Source organism: Cygnus atratus, chromosome 27 (assembly GCF_013377495.2).
Source record: "Cygnus atratus isolate AKBS03 ecotype Queensland, Australia chromosome 27, CAtr_DNAZoo_HiC_assembly, whole genome shotgun sequence".
Classification (NCBI taxonomy): Eukaryota; Metazoa; Chordata; class Aves; order Anseriformes; family Anatidae; genus Cygnus; species Cygnus atratus.
Window position 1 is genome coordinate 2409147 of NC_066388.1, and position 21267 is coordinate 2430413.

The following is a 21267-nucleotide window of genomic DNA, read 5'->3' on the forward strand; positions in this document are numbered from 1 at the left end:
GGGAAAAGCTCTGTGCATCTCTGCCTTGGCATCTCGGCTGCACCAGGTCTGTTCGCTTTGGGTTGTTTGGGCAGCAGAACAGGAGCAGAGATTCCTCATGGCCATGCCACTTGAGGTTAAAATATAACCCTCTCCCACCTGGAAACAGCTCCATATTTCAGTCTGATTCATCCTATTTCTTATCAGGGAGCAAGACCTATGAGTGTAGGGGAAAGGGCTCATTATGGCGGGTGACACTGCAATTTCTCCACCCTTCTCTCCCCTGCCAAAGGCATTGGAAAGAGATGAGCTGTTTATGGAAGAGGAAACCTCGATAAACTATGTGGAGCAATACTGGAAAGTGTTCCCTTTCGAGTTTTAGTTCAGCCGCTTCCTCGTACGAGGCTGCGTTACGAAAGGGAAGTTCTTGCGCTTTGATTTACGGCTGCGCTTCGTCCTGCAGACGGGGGTGATGCTTGGGGAGTGTCTGCTGCTGCATTTTCAGCCAGGCACGTGGCTCCCCGGCTCTAAAATGCCACCTCCGGGCTGCTGAACACCGTGTCACACCTTCTGCCAGCAACAACTGCCAGAGTTTTATGCTCTTCTGTGCCCGTGGTTTTCTGCCGTGCTTCCCAAGGTTCAGACAGCAATAAATTGCTTGGCATTATCACGGCACTTCATGCAAATGGTTAACCTTGGTTTCAGCGTGCGAGATGCGCCCTGACGCCACCTTCCCAGCAAGGTCAAATTCCAAAGGATCCCGAAAGGAGGAATCCCTTAAAGGCCGGGCTGTTGCTGCAGCCCAGCACCATGCAGGTTTTCCCTCCAAGTCTGTATCTCAGAGCTCTAAATACAATCAGTTTGGGTCGGTTTTGTGGAAGAAGCAGCAGTGGCGTGCAAGGCGGGAGTTGCAGTGAGGGACAGTGCTCGCTGCAGACCCCACCTTTCCCAAAAACCTTTGCAGGGCAGCGCACGATGCCCTCCTACACCTTCCTATGAACTTTTCTCCCTGTGAGGAGCCTCAGGACCAGGCGGGGCGTGGGCACCACATCCAGCTGCTTACTTTAGTGGACATTTGGGGCTGCAGGGGGATTGGATGTGGAGCGTGCATGTGCAGAAGGCTAATTTCCACCTCCTTCCTATGAAAAATAACACCCTGCTGATGCCCACCTCCTGAAAAAAAAAATACCCGACTGATTTCCACCTCCTACAAAAATAACACCTCGCTGATGTCCCCCTCCCCCCCCAAAATAATCCCACCCCGTGGTGCCCCGGCCGCGATTTTCCCCCTTTTCCTCCCTTTTTCCTCCCCGTCCCAACCCCGGCTCCAACCCCGGGGCCGCCCGCCGCGCGCGGGCGCGCCGGCGCGCTCGTCCCGCAAAAGGCGCGCGCGCGCGCGGGCGCGGGCGCGCCGCCCTCAACCAATCCCCTCCCTCCCCTCTCCCCCCCTCCCCATTCGCCGCTCTCCTCGCCCCGCGCTCCGTGCCGCCCAATGGGAGGCGGGCTGGCGGGGGAGGCGGCTCCCCATTGGCCGGCTCCTGGCGGGGCGGGGCGGGGCGAGGGCGCGGCTTTAAAGCGGGGCGCGGGAGCGCGCGAGCCCGTGGCGCGCCGCCCCCCCCCCCCCCCCCCCCCCCCGGCCCCGGGCGCATGGAGCTGGGCTGCGCCGTGGGGGGCTCCGCGGCGGCCCCCCCGGGGCCGGGCCCCCCGCCCGTAGCCGCTGCCGTGGCCCCGATGGAGGGCGAGGAGTACGAGAGCCTGCCCAGCGGAGCCTCGCTCGGCACCCACATGCTGGCCGGGGCGGTGGCGGGCATCATGGAGCACACCGTCATGTACCCGGTGGACTCGGTGAAGGTGGGTGTAAAGGGGGGGGGGAGGACCCGGGGGGGGGGTGTGTATGGGGTTGTAAGGGGGTGTATGGGGGTGTATGGGGTTGTAAGGGGGTGTATGGGGGAGGTATGGGGTTGTAAGGGGGTGTATGGGGGAGGTATGGGGCTGCGTTAGGGAGTATGGGGTTGAAAGGGAATGTATGGGGCTGCGTTGGTGGGTATGGGGTTGTGAGAGGGTATATGGGGGTCGTAAGGGAACGTATGGGGGTCGTAAGGGAACGTATGGGGGCGGTATGGGGCTGTATTAGGGGGTGTGGGGTTGTAAGGGTGTGTATGGGGGGTGTCTGGGGCTGTATTGGGGCGTATGGGGTTGTAAGGAGCTGTATTGGGGGGTATGTGGGGGTTATGGGGGTGTAAGGTGACGTTTATATAACTCTACTGGGGGAGAAGGGGGGGTGTAGGGTAGTATAAGGGGTTGTATAGGGAGATGTAGGGGGTGTAAAGTGGGGTTGTGTAGGGGTTTTTAAGGGGTTGTATGGGGGCGTGTGGGGTAGGGGGGAGGAGGGGTGTGAGGGGTTGTGTAGGGGATGTAGGAGGTATGGGGGTGTGAAGTGGGGGTTTGTGAGGGCCTAAGGGGTTGTATAGGGGTGTGTGTGGGCTATGGAGTGTAAGGGGTTGCTTGGAGGGAGTTTAGAAGGAGGCGTGTGCATGGGTTGTGTGGGGGTGCAAGGGGTTGCATGGGTGGAGTGTAAACGGGGGCTGCATGGGGCATAGGGGTACAAGGGGTCGCATGGAGGGGGTGTGTGTACAGGGTTTGGGGGTGCAAGTGGGTGCAAGCAGGGAGTGCAAGGGTGGCATGCACAGGGTATGGGGTACAAGGGTGCTGGGAAGAGAGAGTGCAGCAAGGAGGAGGGAAGCACGGGTTGCAAACGGGGAAAGCGTGCAAGGGGAAAGTTTGTTTGTTGGGGGCGGGGGGGGGGAGGGTCAGGGTTGTGCCAGGCTGTGGGGAGGGGAACTGTATAAGAGGCTTTCGGGGTGAGCGAGGGGCAGGGTGCTGCGGCTGGGTGCACCCCCGGGGGCAGCAGGGTGCTGTGTCATCCTGCTCTGCCCCGACGTGTCCCGTGGGAGCCCGGCGAGCTTTGCGCGAGGCGCGGTGCAAAGGTGTGCGGTGCCCGGCCACGGCTGTCCTGGTGCCGCAAGCAAAGTCCTCCTGCCTGCCCCCGGGGGGGGGTCCTGGAGCTCTGCTCCCCAACTTTTTCCTCTGGTGCTTTCCCAAACTGGGATTAATTCCAGCCAGGAGGGGAATGCTGGTGGCACGGAGTGGTGCGCGCATCTGAGCAGGTCCCAGGTGTGCTGGGCTCGTTGATCCTACAGAAATTGGGGGGCTTTCTTGGGGTCCCCCCTCCTTGCAAAGGGGCTGCAGGGAGCAGCAGAAGCTGCTGTTGGGGTGGCAGCGAGCTTGCACAGAGCAGCCAAATTTCCCCTTCTTGCTACACATCCCCGTCCTACTGCAACAGGGGATGTGAATCATGTGGGGTTTGGGGGATTGGAGTATGGGGCCGAGGGTCTGTGACAGCCTGGATGAGCCATGGGATGGGGCAGCCCTGCTGCTGCCCCCCAGCACCTTTCAGAGCCCCAGGGACACCTGTGGCAGGAGCCGTACCTTGCCGTATCGACTCACGGCTGTCCCACTTTGTACCAAAACCCCTTTTTTTTGGGTTCCCCCCCCCCCAAAGCTGGCTCCTCACAGCGACATTGTCCCCGTGCCCTCCGCGGGAGCGGCTGCCCAGCCCTGCGGGCGTCACGCCGTGCTCAGGAGGTCATTTCCTCTGCGGGGAAAGGGAGGGGGGAGAAAACGAAAGCGGTGCCTGGTTTCTGGGAGCAGGAGGTGCTCCGCTGGGAGCTGCCGCCTGCGGTGAATTCCCCCGCAGCCATCCCATACAGCGAGCTGCCCCGCGGAGCTTAACGAACCGGGCACTAATTAGGCTGTAAGCAGCAGTTATCGTTCACTCCGGCACGGGAAATGTGCTGCTCGCATCCTCCAGAAGAGAAGCAAGCTGTCCTGCTCCTGGTGGTTACTGGGGTCGGGGAGCAGAGCAATGGGGCAGGTTCCCAGTGGTGTCCTGGGCACCCAGGCTGCTCACTTGCCCCTTGGAGGAAATGTTTTGGTCCCTGCAAGTCACTTCCTCTCAAAGAGAAAGCGAAAATGTTGCAATTTGGGGAATTGCTTGCTTTGGCTGCTTGCACAATTCCTCAGCTTGAGGTCGGGGCTGTGACGCCGCTCTCCGATTAGGGACAGCAGCAGCTGTGCTCTTCCTTGTATTTTTTTCCCCACTCCTTGTGCCCTGATGCTGCAGTGAGCCCCGTGGGCATGCGGGATGCTTTGGGATCCTGTGCCCAGGGCTGCTGGTGGTGGAGCTCCTGCAGACCCCCTGGGACCCTCCTCTTCCTCGGGCTGCAGGGGGACACGGGCTGCATGGTGGCTTTGTAGGGGCAAGAAGTCTCCTGCTGCTGGGGATAGGGCAGCCAGGGACGTTTGTCTGTCTGCAGGGAAGGACGAACAGCTTGTGGGGAGGGATGCTACGAGGGCTAATCTGCCCTGGGCTGCCTGGCTTGTTTTGGGGCTTGCAACTCCGGTCCTGAAAACCCACAAGTCTGAGGGCAAGGCAGAGCTGTGGTCCCAAATTTTGGGGTCAGGACGCTCGCCTCGGTTTGGGTTTGGAGGTGGGAGAGGCTCTGCACCCACAACATGTGGCCACCAGGAGCAGTTGTGCCTGTTTAGGGGACAGCGTGGGTGCTGCAAGCCACGGCTGTAAGCCTTTGGGGTCACCCCATCAGGAAATTTGGGGCTGGTGGCTTCGTGCACCAGGCTGGAGGAGTCATCCTCCTGCACGCCTTGGTCCAGCAGCGTCACCGGAGCCCTCTGCTAGAGGCAAGGTGTTAGCAGGCGTTATTCCAAGCCTGTGCGCCCCAAATCCATGCCTTTTAATTGCATTTATTCCTGGAGAAATTGAATTTCCCCATGGTCAGTGAGCTTCACGGTGCCACATCTCCGGTGTCCCTGGTTGTGTCCTGCAGCCGTCAGCATCTGGTGCAGTCACTGGAGCAATTGATGCATTTTTCCTGGTAAAAAATCTGGTGTTTTTTGGTAAAAATCTGGTGGTTTTGGTGTGTTGTGGGGAGTCTGGGGTGTGTGTGCGCCACATGGATGTGCTGGGTGAGCAGCCAGGGAAGAAACGAAGTGCCTGAGCTTATTTGTGCAGTCGCCTGTCAAATCAGCGATGCTTCGCAGGAAAATGAGAAGCTGGAGCAGTGTTAGTGAAACACTTCTGGATAGAAAACTGGCCAGGACCATTGCTCGTGTCAGCTGCTGGCCTGGAAAAGCTTCTGGGAAGGCATCTGCAGACTCTGCGTATTGCTCAGCTTCGTGCAAGGAGAGCGGCAGCACGTCTAAGGCAGCTGTGCAGCCTCTGCTGGCAAACCTTGGGTGCTTTTGGGGTTGGAACGGGGAATGGGATCAAGCATCAAGCTTCCTCCTTTGGGATTTTGTGCTTCGTGCCCCAGGTGAGGAGTTGAGCTGCCTGAGGAGCCAGGGGATGGAAGATGCTGGTGGGGATGGGAGCGTGGAGGGCGATGCCTGCTGGGTTTTCTGTAGGATTTTGGGAGCTGCAGCCCGGGTTCCTCCCCAGAATGGCATCCTTGGGATGCTCCCTGAACCCGAAGCTGTCCCTTTTTGCTTTTATTTCTTGTGCCTGGGCTCAAACCAGGACTGCCCGGATGCTTGCGGCCGGCGGTGTGCTCCTGCCTTATGCAACGAGGATTTAACCCGAGGAGGTGGAGGAGCGTTTCTGGCTGGCTAACAACAGGGGCGGGAGCTCCTGGAGGAGCTTGCAGGCTTCAGATAAGTGGCAGAAAGCCCGCGGAGCAAAATCATCTGCTGGCAGCCTCGGAAGGTGCAGCACCCAGCACCGTGTTTGCTCCGGCCACGATAAGCTTATCCCGGCCAGGGCAGGGCCCGGCCTGTTCCCAGCTCCTCACACTGCAGGATCTGCGTGCATTTGTGCTTTTTTGGTTGCTCCCGGGGCTGTTTGACCTGTTTGTGTCCCGTGAAAGGTGCCGGGCTGCGGATTTGGCTGCGGGGCTGGTGATGCAATGAGCAGCGTGGGTTGGGTGCGGCGTAAACCCTACTGCGTGCTGTGGGATCTGGTGCAGCTTTGGGACCCCTCCAAAATGGGTCAGATAATGCAAGAAGGGGGGAAAAAAAAAATTAATATTTGTGTTCCTGTGTGAAAGCAGCAGGATGCCCAGCAGCAGGGTGCTCAGGACCACGTGCCAGCTGGGTGCTTTGTTGCTCTGTGCAGCGCTTTTCCCCTATAACCCCTACAGAGGAGGGGATGCTGCCACGTGCTTCGGTTTCCCCCGGCTCCGGAGGCTTCCTGGCAAGAAGCCGGGCTGAGATCAGGATCGCTTTCGGAGTCCGAGAGTGAAGCAACGCCTTCAAGTCGAAACCGGCAGCACGCAGCCCCCGGCTGGATGCGGCCGGTGGGTGCTGCTGAGTCACGCTGACGGCGGGGCACGGCCGAATCCGCCCCAATTTCTGCACCCAATTTCTGGGAGGGTGCCAAAACCCGAGGAGGGGGGGGGTCTCAGACCCTTGTGCATGCCAAGCAAAGGCTGAGAGCTGATGTAAAACTTTTTTTTTTAAGCGCGTTTCGGGGTATTTCAGTGCTGTCGCTGCCTTTAAAGGCAGGCTGCTCTCCGCTTTTGGGGTTATTTCCAACGCTGCTCGGTGCTCTGGAGCAGGAAGCTTTGCTTTGTTTCTCAGCCCAGCTCCCCCCACGCCGAGGGAAGGTGGCCTTGGAGCTTTCCCCAAACACGGAGCTTGTTTTTGCTGCGGGCATCCACGGGGTGCACAGCGTGGGGCTCAGCACCGCCTGCAGCCCAGCTGGGACCCCTGCCATGGGGCTGCAGCGGTGCTGGGCCATGCATGGGGAGGGAAAGGCAACACAGAGGGGGATGCAAATTCTTCCAGCTGGTTGTAGGGTGATGCCTTGTAATGATGACTGAGCAATGCTTCAGGTCTGAAATTCAGCCAGCTGCTCAGTTACGTCACTTCGAAAATGCAGTTGAGTGTTTTTCAGAATATTTACTACAAATGCAGTGATTTAGTTGGATTAGCATTGCTTATTTCTGTACTTCTTAGTAGCTTGAATCAGGGCACTGGTTAAAGTCTGGAATTCAGCCCCGATCTCTTACTTGGTCTCAGACCAGTGCCTGTGGAAGTTTCTGGTCACCAGCGTGCGTTGAGGAATCCAAGGTCCAAATCTGCCCCACTTGCATTGGTTTAATCTCCTCAGAAAGCCCAGCTGCGGTGTTGCCCCCTGGTTAATTGCTGAAGGGCTTTGATAAGCTCCAGGGGACACATCCTGCTGTGGAAGCATGGAGGAGGCACGGGAGAGCCCTTCTTCTTCTGGTGCTGAGCTGCTGCCAAGGACTGGGCAGGGAAATCTTGTTGTGCTTTGCCTGCAAGGGCAGCACCAGGCTGGGGGCACCGCTGCTGCTGGAAGGAAGCAAAATAAATGTGCGTTTTTTATTCTGGACGACGAGAGGATTGCATTCGGTGCTGCAGCTTTCAGTGTTGGTCGGGGAAGGGCTGCTCGTGTGTTAACCTCGTGATTAAAGCAAGCCAGTTTTGCATTTCTGGGCTCAAACTTGGACCCCAAGGTGTTGCACATCCAAACCAGGGACTTTGGTGTAGTCTGTCTGCTATAGAGCAGGTGTAGAGCTGAAGCATGTGGAGTCAAAAGAAATTAGGACTAATTTAAGGTGCCCTATCAAGAAGTCACTGATGCTGGGGCTGTAATTACAGCAGAGCCTTGGCCTGCTGCATGAAGGGGGCACGGATCCGTGGCTGCCCCCTTATCTCCTCCCTCTTATCAGCCGTGCTCGTGCACTGGGCTGACCTTAGCGGGGTGTCCGGTGGCAGCACATCATGGCACGTTTGTAGGAAGCTGAGATCTGACCTCGGAAGGCACCCTATAAAGCCTGAACAGCCTTAGGATTGTGTCTGCAAATCCTCTCCCCTACCAGAGCGTTCATGATGGGCACTCACTGCTGTGAGCATTTCCGGTCAAGGGATGCCATCAGCCTGCAGAAGCTAGAAGCAAACTCAAGCAAGTAAATTTTTTTTCCATGGTGCATAATTAAGCGATGGGAAAGAGTTTTAAAATGTATTTTTGGATGTACTGAGCTTGGCTGTCTTCAAAACATGGTGCAAAGCTCCCAGCCCAGGGTGCTGGTGGCTACAGGTGACCCTAAAATGTGGGGACGATGTGCCCTAGGATGTCTCAGGGCTCTCCATGGCAGGCTGCTGGGGACAAATAATCCCCAAGGGTCTTCCTGGCACCCTATTTTTTTAGCTTGCCCTTCTAGGAAACTCATTCCCCAGTCGGCTGGACTCACCCCGCTCGCTGGGTATCGAAAGCAGAGTGACTGCAGGAGGAACAAGCTGGGGCAGAGCCGGGAGTGTTGAAAGCAGGAGGCAATTAGAGCCCTAACTGCATTTCTTCACCTCGGCTTTTGAACAATTGCCCTTAGTTCCCTGTGCATAAACAGGAGCAGAGGTTATGCTTCCCTCCATGAGCAGGCTCCTTCTGGTGTTGCAATGGGATCGTGGACTTCTTGGGGCTGATTTGGCAGGAGAAATGTGAATAAATGGTGCTTGGGCATGGCTTCAATGGGTTTTTTGGGGGTTCTGCAGCTTTGGTGGGGCTTGGGCTCCAGCTCAATAATTTATTAATTATTTACTCATCTAATGATGCTGGATCTTGAGTCTTGAGCTTAAATCTGTGGTTTGTGGGCTCTGCATTGAGGGCAGGTAACTGAGGCCTCTCCCCTGCTTGTGCTCTGTTGCAGACGAGGATGCAGAGCCTGCAGCCGGACCCCAAAGCCCAGTACAGGAGCGTGTACGAAGCCCTGAAGAAGATTGTCCTGACGGAAGGCTTCTGGAGGCCTTTACGTGGCATCAATGTCACCATGCTGGGGGCTGGCCCTGCCCACGCCATGTACTTCGCCTGCTACGAAAAAATTAAGAAGAGTCTCAGCGACACCATCCAGCACGGAGGAAACAGCCACTTGGCCAATGGTATTTGACTTCATTTTTTATTTTTATTTTTTTTTTGCACAAAAGCAGCTTGCAGTGAGCAGCTTTTCCCTTCGTTGCCTTGCACACGGAGCTGCCATCCTTCGCTGCTCTGTTCTTGAGAGCACCCTGCTCTCGTGCCAGCCCCGTGGATGCCCAGCAGGAGGGTGCAGGATGTAACCCCAGGCTCGCGCATGATTTTGGAGCCCTGGGAAGGAGAGCAGGTACATGAGCGTGGCACCAGCCCTCCAGCCGAGCGCTTTGTGCTCCTGCCAGTGGTTGGGCGTACCGCCCTGAGCTCTGTGAATTTGGCTGTCTTGCACAAACAGATGCAGGGGCAGATTTGGCTGGGGAAAGGTGAGCTGTGCTTGTAACTGTGCCCCCCAAAGCTCAGGTGTAAATGGGCTGGGTGGCAGCATCCACAGAGGGAGCCCTTCCTGGCCTGATGGCACTACTGTGCCCCTTCCCAAGCCTTCATCTAATCCAGATTTCCACACAGAATCTTTAATCCCCAAATTTTCAAGCCTCTGTATGTTGGACAAGGGGTGTTTCCAGGCAGTGCCTGGCTGTTCCTGGCTTTTTTTTTTGAGCTGCCATCCCAACCTCGGGAGGTCTGAAGCTCTGGTGCTTCCCTGCAGCTCCAGCGTGGCCAAGCACACTGCATCCCCTGTCCTCACGTGCTTTGCCATGGGCTTTGCTTCTACCAGGAAGGTTCATAAATAATAAATAAATTCAGGTCAAGGCGTCGAGCTGTAGCAGCAGGCACCTTGTAACGGGGCAGCTGGGCTTGTAGGAGGTTGTGCAGGGGACTTTGTGGGGCATGGCACACACTCAGTTTGACTCAACCAACTCAGTTAAGGGCACGATACCCTTCTGGCTTGCTGCTTTCTGCTCATATTGCGCTTCCTCTGCCTGCCTTTCAAGTAGCTACAGGCTTTTGGGACCAGCTGGGAAGCAAAAGCACTGTGAGAAATGACCGAAAGTCGTTTGGGCAACAGAATCTGCTATGGAAACTTACATCAAAGGGGCAGGTGTGGCTCCAGGCCCCTCCTTGAGCCAACTGCAGAGTCATTAATGGATGGATGGATGCTTGCAGAATCCGTGCAATTAGCATTTAAAGCCCAGACTGCGTAAATGGATGAAAAATACCTAATTATAGATGCACTGAGCCAGTTCTAAGTATTGCTCACTTCTCGGTCTAGCGCAAGCCGAGTTAAGCCGGTGGCGTCTTGCGTAGGCAAAGCCGTGTGAATTGTTGGAGGGAGCAGCAAACGGGGTGCTGCCGGAGCTGGCTTGCAGATCCTGCCTTCTGTCGAGCTGCCCTGGCTGGGTTTTTCCATACTGGAAACCAGTCATGTTACTGGGTGCTCCCACGAGCTTGCTGCTGAGCTCTGGGAGAGACCCCGGTCTCCAGATCTCCTCTGAAGGATGCTTTTGTGTCTTGCAGGTATAGCTGGGAGCGTGGCCACCTTGCTACACGATGCAGTGATGAATCCAGCTGAAGGTAAGGCCCTTGCTGCACCCTGTTAGCCCAGCAAGGCGCTGGGGATGCTCTGCGCCAGCTCAGCACCGTGAGCCCTTTGCTTTGGTGATGCTGCTCCTTTTCTGAATGAGATCAGAAGGGCCAGCACCAAGGGAGAAATTCTGCCCAGCACTGCTTGGCTCTTTTCGCTTATTTTCTGGGGGTTTGTGCAGTGTCTGCATGACATTTTGTGGCCCTGCAAGAAAACTGGTGTCACCCTTATGGTGTCACCCTTGTGCCTGCTCCAGCTCGGTCTGTAGAGCAGAGGCGGTCAGTGCCAGCAGGAGCTTGAGTCACGATGCCCTCACGGCTCTGCCAGTAAATCTTTGCTAAAGTGGTTGTGGTTTTTCTGAAGCTCTGGACTACCAAAACAAAGCTGAGCTCGGTCAGGTTGTCAGACAGGTAGAGCAGCCGGTAGGACCAGTGCATGGCCTTTCTGGTGGGAGAAATCTGATGCAGGAGGGCTACCTGTAAAATGCACCTAAAATGGAGACAACGAGCTGGACTGCTATCTGGTGTTAACATAGCTTCTGAGCTGGACCAAAGGCAAGTTTTATAGGAAAAAAAAAGCTGTAATATTAAAAAATCCCTTTAATCAGGATAAATAACTTGTTGCTTCAGTCAGCTGAAGTTGTTCCACCTGGGCGTGTTGGGCTATAGGTGAGGTCCCTGCCACTCCAGGGTGACATCCAGTTATTAAACCACCTTGGTGGCTTGGTGTGCATGACGGTTCCATGCACGAGCTCTGCATCCCCCCCCAGCTGTACCTGGGGGTCCTCATGTATCTGTCCTAATCACTTTCTAGCTTGATTTAATGATGCTCGAGGGGTGCCTTGACCCATGGAATTGGAGAGGTGTCAATCCAGGGCTGGGCTGACCGCTTCCCCTGTTGGGTTTCTTTAGGGATAGCAGGGGAAGTGGAGGATTTATGGATTTCTTTTGGGTAGAAGCATGTAGGTGGGGAGTCTCTTGCTGCGGAAATGCCTGTTCTGTGTCACAGCCCTTCAAACTTGGAGGTCAAACTTGGAAGGAGAGGTTGGGTCTGCATGGCTGGGGCACGGAGCAGGGACCAGGCTGGGTGTTGCAATATCCAAGCAGCGTGTTCCTCGGCTAATAAACCTTTATCTCCTTCCCTCCATCCTGCCTGGTGCTGCCTGTCGTTCCTCCCCCCGTGGTGGCCGTCCCGGAGCAGTGGTGAAGCAGCGGATGCAGATGTTCAACTCCCCCTACAAGTCTGTCCTGCAGTGCGTGAGGACAGTGCGGCGCACCGAGGGCTTGGGCGCCTTCTACCGCAGCTACACCACGCAGCTCACCATGAATGTCCCCTTCCAGGCCATTCACTTCATCACCTACGAGTTCATGCAGGAGCAGGTGAACCCCCGCAGGGAGTACAACCCCCTGTCCCATGTCTTCGCCGGCGGCGTCGCGGGGGCCGTGGCCGCCGCCGCCACCACCCCTCTGGACGTCTGCAAGACCTTGCTCAACACTCAAGAAAACATGGCCCTGAGCTCGCTGAACATCAGCGGGCACCTCTCGGGCATGGTGAACGCCTTCAGGACTGTCTACCAGCTGGGGGGCGTCGCGGGGTATTTCCGAGGGGTGCAGGCGCGCGTCATCTACCAGATCCCTTCGACGGCCATCGCCTGGTCCGTGTATGAGTTCTTCAAGTACTTCCTCACGAAGCACAAGCTGGAGAAAAGGACATCCTTTTGAAGGAAGGACACCGAGGGAATTCAAGCCTCGGTGTCCCCTCCGTGTGTGTGAGCCACCAGCGCCGGGTCCCTGCTGAAAAACGGGCCGGGGTCCTGGTGGGGGCACAGCTGATGTCTGCTTTCCCCCCTCCCTGGGGGGAAGGTGGGCTTAAAATGCTCCTCAGCCACCCGTTCCCCTCGTCGCTTAAAGGATGAAATAGTTTATAAAGACTTATAATAATAATATATATTTAATAACTTTATTTTGGAGAAGCAAAATCGTTAACTGGTATTTTTTTCTCTGGATAAGTTTGAAGATGTAGTTTACTCCTCACCATAAGCCTAGGTTATGAAACCTAGGCTGTTTTTTTACGGTGAAGAAGCAAAATATCCTCTGGTAGAACTTTTTATATAAATATAAAATAGATGGATAATGTTTATCCTTTATTTTTCTATGTAGGCATTTGGTTTGTTTTTTTAAATATTATTACAGCTAGATGCTGAGCTGTTTAAAAAGGGCTACATTCTTCCATCATGTGCAAGGAAGACACAAAAGCATTTATTTTTATAGCCAGATTGGCTTTAATTATACAGCATTTAGCCCCCAGACAGTGGCCTGGATTCTCCTGTGGGTGTCGAGGGACTTGGTAACCCCTTGGGACTTGCTGGGGCCCTTGGGGAGAAGGAATGGGGACACCACGTTGGGAAACAGTAGGATGCCAGCAGGGGCACCCCAAAATGCTTGGTCACTTTGCAGAGGAGGGGATATATTTTTTTTACAAGGAGACTCTTAAAAATGTCGATTTTAAAAGAATAGTATTTTTTTCAAACACTTTTTTTTAAAGGTACATTTTTATGGTGTGTGATAGCTGGAACAGGCTTCGTCCTCCCTTAATTTATTTGTACTTCTCTTTCACTAAGGCCCCGATCCTGCTTCCAGGAGCATCCGTGCGCATCCTGAGAGCTGCTGGGCTTGGAGCAGGGTGCGTGGAGCTTCTGGTCACATCCTGGCAGCACCAAACCAGCAGCCAGCACCGAAAACCTTGGGAAAGTCCAAATTGCAGACCTGGAGCCGCCTCTCAGTCTGCGTTTGACAATAAATTGCTGTTCATCTCTGTTCGGGGGGGGGGTAAAAACCACAACCTGGAGAGGTTCCTCGTGCCGTGGGTTTGGTTTTGCTGCTGCAAAAGCTGAGATTCGTGGCGTTTGGCAATGTTGTGCCTGCTCTGAAGGGTGTCAGCCTTATTGCTCCTGCTGGGAACGGCTCTTCCCGACGCATTCTTCGTGTTTGCCTTTGTAGAAATGCTGATTTTTTGGGAGCGCAGCCTTTGTGCTGGGGATGGAGAGCCCCAAAGTGCCCTTCCCTGGTTTGAGGGGATCGGGTTTGCCCCACAGATGGCACCAGGTAGTTCTGCAAACTTGGTGTGATGTCCTGGGGAGTGGGTTTTGGGTGTCTGAACCACTTACGTGGGCATCAGTAACCGATGACAAAATTGAGGGATTTTTAGGGATTTGAGGACTCTGATGGGCAAATCTCGCACCCAGATATTTCAGGCTGGTCCCATCCCACTGCTGTGCTGGTGGCAGCTTTTGCTGTGCCCCAGATGAGGCTTCAGCTTGTTTTTTGGCACAGGAAGGGCCTGAGGAAGGGCTGCAATGTGACTAGCACACGTCACTGGGGATGTCCCACAAGCCAGGCATGCTGTATGGGATGACACTAAGCAGAGCTAAAAGCCTCTTGCTCCGTTATTTGGAGAAGCCGAATCGCAGAGCGCCTCTGGGCGGTGCTGCTTGTGCCTTGTGTAAATTAACCTTGTGCCAATGACAGGATGAGGCTCTCCATGCCTTTTTGTCTCTGAAACCGAACGAATCACTGTGTCCAACGCACACTTTGTCTTAAAGTGCAAAACGTTTACCCTCGAGGCCGCTGGAGGAAGCCCTCAGCCCCTGCTGCCCACCAGGGTCCTAGAGGTTGGAGATCCTCGAGCTTGCTGCTAGGCTTGGGCATCTTTTTTTCCTTTCTCTTTAGAAGCTAGAGAGTCACTAAGAGGAACCAGAACTGCACAAAAAAAAAAAATCCATCGGAGATGGGCGTGAACACTTAGAAGAAAATTTTGGGTCACTTTAATGCTGAGAGGCAAAGTGTAGCATAAAGGGGAGGGCGGCAGCTTTTCAGTGCAGCTTCCCTAGGAGTCAAACTTGGCCGTGCATCCTCCTCTTCCTCTGCTCGCTGGGATTTCGTAGTCCTAATTTTTTTTTTTTTGGTGGCTGCTCCTGGAGGCACTGGTGTCCCCGGGGGCTCGGTGGGCAGGGTCAGCCCTGGCTGTGCAGCCGAGCATCCTGCTCAGAGGGGGATGTTGCTTCCAATTTCGGCTGCTTTTCGGGAAAATGAGTGTCTGGTTCCCTCTGGAGCATTGAGCACACAAGGCATCGAGCACAAGCAACCAGATTTTCTTGGGAACTTGCGCTGCCTTGAGCTCAGAGTGGGTGAGGAGCACTTCTATGTTTATTGAGCTCTTTATTGATTACCCTGGGTACTCAATAAAACCAGGCTTCCCATTCGTCAGCTGGAAATGAGAAGGGGTGTGCCCAGTTGGTCTAAAAATTGCAAAAATCTGTTCAATAAATGTTCGTTTCCTGCTGTGCTTGATGCTGGATCCCCAGCTCAAAGCCCCTTCACCAAAGCCATTGCTCCTCCTCTCTTCCTGTGTTCAGTTTGGAAGTTTTGCTGCGAGTCTGAAGTTATTTTAACCTGGTATGTGAAACATGTACTGCTGCTTTGTCTGCAACGAACGCACATGTATTTAAGGGGGAGGATGAGTAACTTTGTCCGCAGTTCTTTATTTTATTTTTTTTGCCCGCTTTGGAGTTCAGCGTGTTCTCTTAAATGCGTATTTAACAATGCAGGAGTTCAGTTGTGAGATGCTGCTACAGTTGTATCACTGGAGCTCAAGGAAATAAAAAAATATCTCTGATTTTTGGCCTTTTGGGCTCAATGCGTGTGGCTGTTTTTGGCTGTGGGTGCTGGGGCTGGGTCACGGGGCTGAGCAGGAGCCCTGCAGCCGGTGCCTGGAGGGTTGGTGCCTTCTAGTGGTGTCCAGGGGAGTAAAGCTCAAGGAAGAAAACCCTGGGAAGGGTTTTACAGACATATCACGGGCTGGTGCTCCTCTAGGAGCTGCTGCAGAGCATTTGGGAATGTCCTTCTGCTTGCAGAGCAAACCTGCAAAGTCTGGCTTGCGAAGCAGCCTGGCCTGTCTTGGATGGAGTTTTCTTCCCACCCGCAAGAAAATGGATGGGGAGGAGCTGGTTGTGTGCTACGGGGTCAAAGAAGCATCCATTTTGGGGTGAGCGCGTGATTTAGAGGGCTCCACGGGCTTTGGGCTCCCTGCTGTACAGCCCCAGCATGCAAAATGCCTTAAAACCATATTTCAGAAAGCCATATTTCAGTTTACCAAGTCTTCTGCATCTCTAATTCCAGAATAAGAGCTGAAAACTCCCTGGTGTAAATCTCCAGCCTTAAAAACTGGAGCTGTAGCTGGAAAATTGTTTTTGGGAGCAGCCTTGCACAATTTTGATGAGGGAATGGAGCAAAAACTAGTTTCCTTTCAGTTTCGTTTCAGAAATGCCAGGTTTGAAATCGAGGCCATTTCAGGTACACAGCTTGCAATGACGGGAAGTGATTTCAGCAAGATCCCAATGCAGGGATCAGGAGAAGCTTCTGAAACCCTAAAGATTAACTCTTGTCGTGCCTACATCTCTCCGAAAGACGCTGCTCATCCCTGACATGCTGCTGTAAAAAACAAAAAACACAGTAAGTCTGATGTCTTCAGGGGTGCTGGAGAAAAAAAGGGGGGGTCCTGGACGTGCTAGCATGTGCTGGTTCCTGCTCAGTGGATGGACAGAGATCCACCCCAAAAAGCTTTGCTTTTCTCTGCTATTCTGCACTTCCTCTTTTTTCTTTTTTTTTTTCTAATCTTCAGTGCCAATAAGATGCCATCGGTATCCTGGGGTGGAGGCCAGGCCGATGTGCTTACGAGACAAGATCAAGAGATAAAGCGTTGTTTATGCCCAGCAAAATGTTTTGGGCTGGTTTATGTTTCTATTTGCGTTGTGAGGTAAATATTTAATCCTCCTGGAGCAAACGTGTCTGCAGTCCTGAAAGGTGGGGTTTTTGCTTGGAGGAGATGGGGATGGTTTCTCTGCGGGACAAGGCGGGGAGGAGATGCGCGGGGGTCTCTTCTGAGTTAAATCCATTTTTTGGATATTTCTGGGCGTTGAGAAAAAGGAGGATACTGCTCTTTAGGAAGGTTTGGGGGAGGCTGTGGAGTTGGGAAAGGGCTGAGCCCAAGTTTGCTCTGGCAGGCACAAGAAGGGGCTGCCATGGGGAGCAGGGGATGGATTTTTAATGTCCATGGTTATCTGATTTCACAAAATTTTCCCCCAGACATGAAGGCAGGGGAAGCCATATGTGCTGCATCAACTATAGCTGGGTCACAAACGTGTCTTTAGCTGAAAAACACTCAAACAGGCAGCTGAAAGGCCTGATGGGCCATTCGCAAGACAAAACTTTCATTTTTCCCTTAAAAACTTGCACGTTCCAGAGAGGATTTGTTTTTCTAATTGACACTAATGGTTTCTTTGGAACCAGTACAGCTTATCGTGTAAATATCTTTCGAGGGTATTTCTTAAATGTGTCTTATTTATCCGGTAGACTGTAGAAACTCTTTAAACGTGCAGGATTTCCTGCAGCAAAGAAGTGTAGGGCAGCAGGTGTCTGCTTTGCTCCGTACTTTCGTTATATGGGAATCTTGGGTGGGTACCAATAAATATATTAATAATTATAATAATTTAATAAATAAATAAATCCAATTTAATAAATACATTTAATTTAATAAATAAATACCGTGCAGTCTGTGTCTCATAAAATCCCTAACTGATGTTCTCCCTGGGGGGTCTGTAGGTATGTCAAAAAAGCAGAAAATGGGAAAAATAAGAAATAACTGGTGTGGAATATTGAATGATGGTGATGTCCTCATTCCACTGCTATCGGGCTCGAGGGCTATGTGCCCCGTGGTGCTGCCCCCTGTGCTGCCAAATCCCCAGAGTTTGGGGTTCTTATTTAAGTCACTTCATTAATCCAGGATCTAGGCTGTGTTTGTTCACCGCGTGCGATTATCATCTAGTTTGCCTGATTCTTTGTTTCTCATCAAATATTGTTTCTGCTCTAAAGGGTAATGAACATAAAGGCAAATATCTCACCTTTTCCCTCTTGAAATTTCATTAAGCTGCGTGTTTACCTTGGATGACAAGATACAGCGCACGGAGTGAAAGGTTTTCCGGCCACACCTTCACCTTCTATCTTATTCTGTCCACAAAGGGAATAAAAACATTTGTATTTATCCATGAGATTAAACTCCTTTCAAAGCCAGGGGATCCGTTTGGAGAGCAGGTAAGTGTTTTCCGCCGGGCTCAGCAGGCGTAAAGCTGTTGAGCATTGCTGTGCGGGCACCCGTGGAGGAGAGGAATTAACTCCAGACCTGAATATTGAAAAATTTGGGCCAGCAAAATCTATTTTTTATTGCCTGGAAAAAACTAAACTCTCCGAAAGATGTTGGTTTGCAATAACCAACATGGCCTCTATGTGACCACTGGGTAAATGGATTCTCCAAGCACAGTAATTGCCTTATTTTTTTATTTTTATTTTTTATGGGATTTACTCAAAAAATAAGTCCCTATGGGATTTCCAGCAAGCAGAAGTGTGCAGCCATCAGCGCCTGCAGGGCTGCTCGGCGGAGATGAGCATCTTCTGTAGACAAATACTGCAGCAATTCCTCCTTTCGCCCACGCAAATATTGGGCGTAGAGGTTTGGTGTGCCCTCGGCACCCAGCGAAAAGCTGCTCGGCAGGGAGGGATGAAACACGGTTCGTTTGCTGAGTAATGCCAGAGGTGGCTGGGGTCTGATCCCAAAATCCAGGTGGCGAGTGCGTAGGTGTGGGTGTCACGAATAAATCAAGTTCCTTCGCCCTTCTTCTGAAGCTTACGAGCTCCAGACCCTGGATTAAATGACGCCAGGTGCTTCATTTGCTGGACCATGCCTCGGGTTGAGATGGATCTTGCAGAGGTGCAGTGAAGGCTCCCTGTCTCTTGCTCCAGGATCTTGCCCTAAAATTCTCATTTTGCCTATTAATTAGTATGTAAAACCTTCAGTTTCCCCTTTGCTTGTCCTGATGGGGATGAGGCCGTGGGTTTAGGCTGCAGCTCTGGCTCTGGGAAGTGGTGACTTTCACCAGCTGCTCATTTAATTAAGCTCAGTGGGTGGCTGGCTGTTGGATTGAGTTGGGAAATAACCTGAATCATGGTGAATCTGGCACTTTTGTATGTCTGCATCATCAGTTTCATCATTTTTATTATACATAAGAATACTCAGCACCAAACCATCAAGAGACTGATCTGCCACCAGAGTCTAGGAACAGGATTAATATTACCTGGCTGGTATATAGGGAGCCCACGCTCTGCTTGCCTCTGACCCAGTGGGGGAAAAACACATCGGAGAAGAAAATCTGGCATTTGCCCCGCGCCAGGCACCGCAGCCGTTGGGGCAGTGTTTGCAAAGCTTTCGGACGTCCTTCCGCAGGGGAAGTTGGGCTGGGTGTACCCGAGAGCTGTTCTGCCCTGTGTAAACCCCACAAATCTCTGACCCAGCACCCGGGCGCTGCCGTCCCCCCCATGAGAACGTGGCTGCATGTGAATAATTGCTTCGCCGGAGCTCGGCCGGCACGTTTTCCTGGTTAGCCCAGCCATTTATTCTCAGGGGAGCGGCGAGGAGCCCTGGCTGCCCCCACCCAAGCTCTGTTTGCAGAGGGATTGCCCTAATCCCTCTGCTTTCCGCCGCGGCGCGAGGAGGACCCCTTTTGTGTTCACCTGCCCATGGAAAAGTACCGCGGGAACCCTTTCCCTGCTTTTATCCGTGGGCTCTGCTCATCCCTGGGGGGTTGTACAGCCTCGAGCAACAGGACGCTGAAAAAAAAATAAAATAAAACTGGCTTTTTTGCAAGTCTGGTCGCTGCAAAAGGCTCTGAATGCCAGGAATTGCTGGGGAGCCTGTGCGTGGTTGATAGTTCTTGGAAACCTAAATCACTGCTGGAAAGAGAGAAAGTGGGGGAAGAACTGGGCAAAAGCAGCCGCTGCAGTGGTGTGAGCATCCTCCCCCAGCTCCTTATCGCCCCTCCTTGTTACTAGAACGGAGCAGAGAACACGAGGGCTTTGCACCAGTTTTTTTGCTATTGTTGGTAGCGCGATATCGTGCACCACTTGTGAGCAGAAGGAGCCTTTTGTTTTTTTTGCAAGGACGCTGAGCTGCAGGCAAGTAAGTGTCCGGATGCCCCCGAGGGTCTTTGGGTATTGCTGAGGTTTGGGATCCACGATGGGGCCATAGTGAAGTGACCACAGGTGATACACCTGGTGTCCTCTTTTGGGACTTGCCATTTTTGGGGATAAAGCAACAAACCTAGAGCTCTGGGAAGCAGCTACATGGCTATGAAATCCTTTCTCCTTCCACATTTCTTCCAAAACCAGAGCTTCCCGACACAAGCCCAGCCCTTTTACTCTTCGTTCTCAGCTCCTTTTCCTGTACAAATACTTCTCTCCTGACTTTCTCTTCTGGAAGCAGGCTGCCATAAATTACCGCAGGCAGATGTCTTCAGGAGTGCTTCCACTCCTGTTTGCTTGGATTGCTCTCTGCCTTCAGCTGTTCTTAATAAAGGGTGCCCAGCCCATAATAAAAGAAAGAGCAGGAATGTGCCTTGGAGTTTAGTGAAAGGCAACAAAGGAATTTCCCATGGGAATGCCACACAAGCCAATCTGTAAAGCTGCGTTTCACCACATCTCCAAAGGGCATTTAAAAAATATATATTTTCTTTTTTTTTTTCCCCTTTTCATTTTCCCTCCCCTTTGGTTCTTTATTGCAGTGAAAATCTCCTCCTCTACACCCATCGCTTATCCAGGTCCCCCCGAGACGCGTGACCCACGTGGCAGCATCCCTCTGGGCGGGCTGAAATCTCATCCCTTTGGCCAAAATGCTCCCGCTGCAGATATTAACGGTTCTTATTTTCCCAGGGCAGCCAGTCCAAGCAGACGGTGAAGCCAGCTGGACCAGAGCATCCCTGGGTTTTGGCGGTGGCAATCTCATGGCCCGGAGCAGCTGCCTCGGGGCAGCACTTAGCAATGGGCTGCGGGACTCCCTGCTGCAGGACACCCTTGCTGCAGAGGCTCGAGCTGGATTAGAGAGAGCTTAAGTGTTTCTGTGGACAGCGAGAGCATCCAGAATAAGAATAGTAAATATTGAAAATCCTCGAGGGTTTTGAAGAGCTCTAAATCCTTGTGCTTTGTGGCTTTGCTTGCCTCGCTCCTTGGGAAGCATCTGCACTCCCCAAAAGCCATCGCGGTGCTCGCTGCTGAGAGCATTTCGGCACCTCCCTCCAAAGCACCTTCCTGACACCTGGGCACCAAAACTGGGGGAAACGCTGGTCGTACACAGCCTGGCACTTCGGGTGTCCTTGCACGGCGCATCTCCTCCTTAGCTCCCTGCAGCTAACTCGTTCCCACTGCTCTGGTTTCCAAATGTTGCGTAGGTCAAGCCAAAGATTTTCCTTGGCCCCATTCCCACGCCTTCTCGCCAAGAGTGTGGTTTATTGCATGCAAATGTTAGTCAACAGTTACATTATCCAAAGGCAGCCCTATTTTTCTATCTCTCTTTTTTTTTAAGCCTTAAATAAATGATTTGGCACAAACAAGTGTAAATGTTATGTCAGCATTAGACAGCGTTTAATCTTGATGGATATGTTAGTGGCGGAGCGTGACACCAATCGGCAGACGTTAAATGATGCTTTCTGTTTCTGGTTGCGCATAAACAGGAATTCTGCTTCGTTAAGTCTGATTAAAACTCTGTGTCTCCACAGTTTGGGTGGGATTTTTCTTTTCTGTGTTAATTGAGGGGCTATTTATCACCGGGGAAGCCTGCCATCTCGTTCCCCTTGTGGTGAGTGCTTCACACTCTTGGATTATTCGGTTATCAAAATGTTACAGCCCTTTTTTTGTGTGCTGCTTTG

The 21267-nt window shown here is 53.0% G+C and overlaps 1 protein-coding gene across 2 annotated transcripts; it reads left to right on the forward strand.

The window, feature by feature from the left end:
* The first annotated feature begins 1620 nt into the window (after nt 1–1620).
* Nucleotides 1621–15153, forward strand: SLC25A37 (solute carrier family 25 member 37). 2 transcript variants are annotated; one of them, XM_035562671.2, is made up of 5 exons: nt 1627–1830; nt 8721–8949; nt 10394–10450; nt 11661–12228; nt 13081–15147. In XM_035562671.2, exons 1-4 carry the CDS (start codon nt 1627–1629, stop codon nt 12179–12181), a joined length of 1011 nt encoding a protein of 336 aa, XP_035418564.1. In that variant the 3' UTR covers nt 12182–12228; nt 13081–15147. The 2 variants fall into 2 exon arrangements, with proteins under 2 accessions (XP_035418562.1, XP_035418564.1); XM_035562669.2 differs by having other exon boundaries at nt 1621–1830; nt 11661–15153.
* Nucleotides 15154–21267: the final 6114 nt, after the last annotated feature.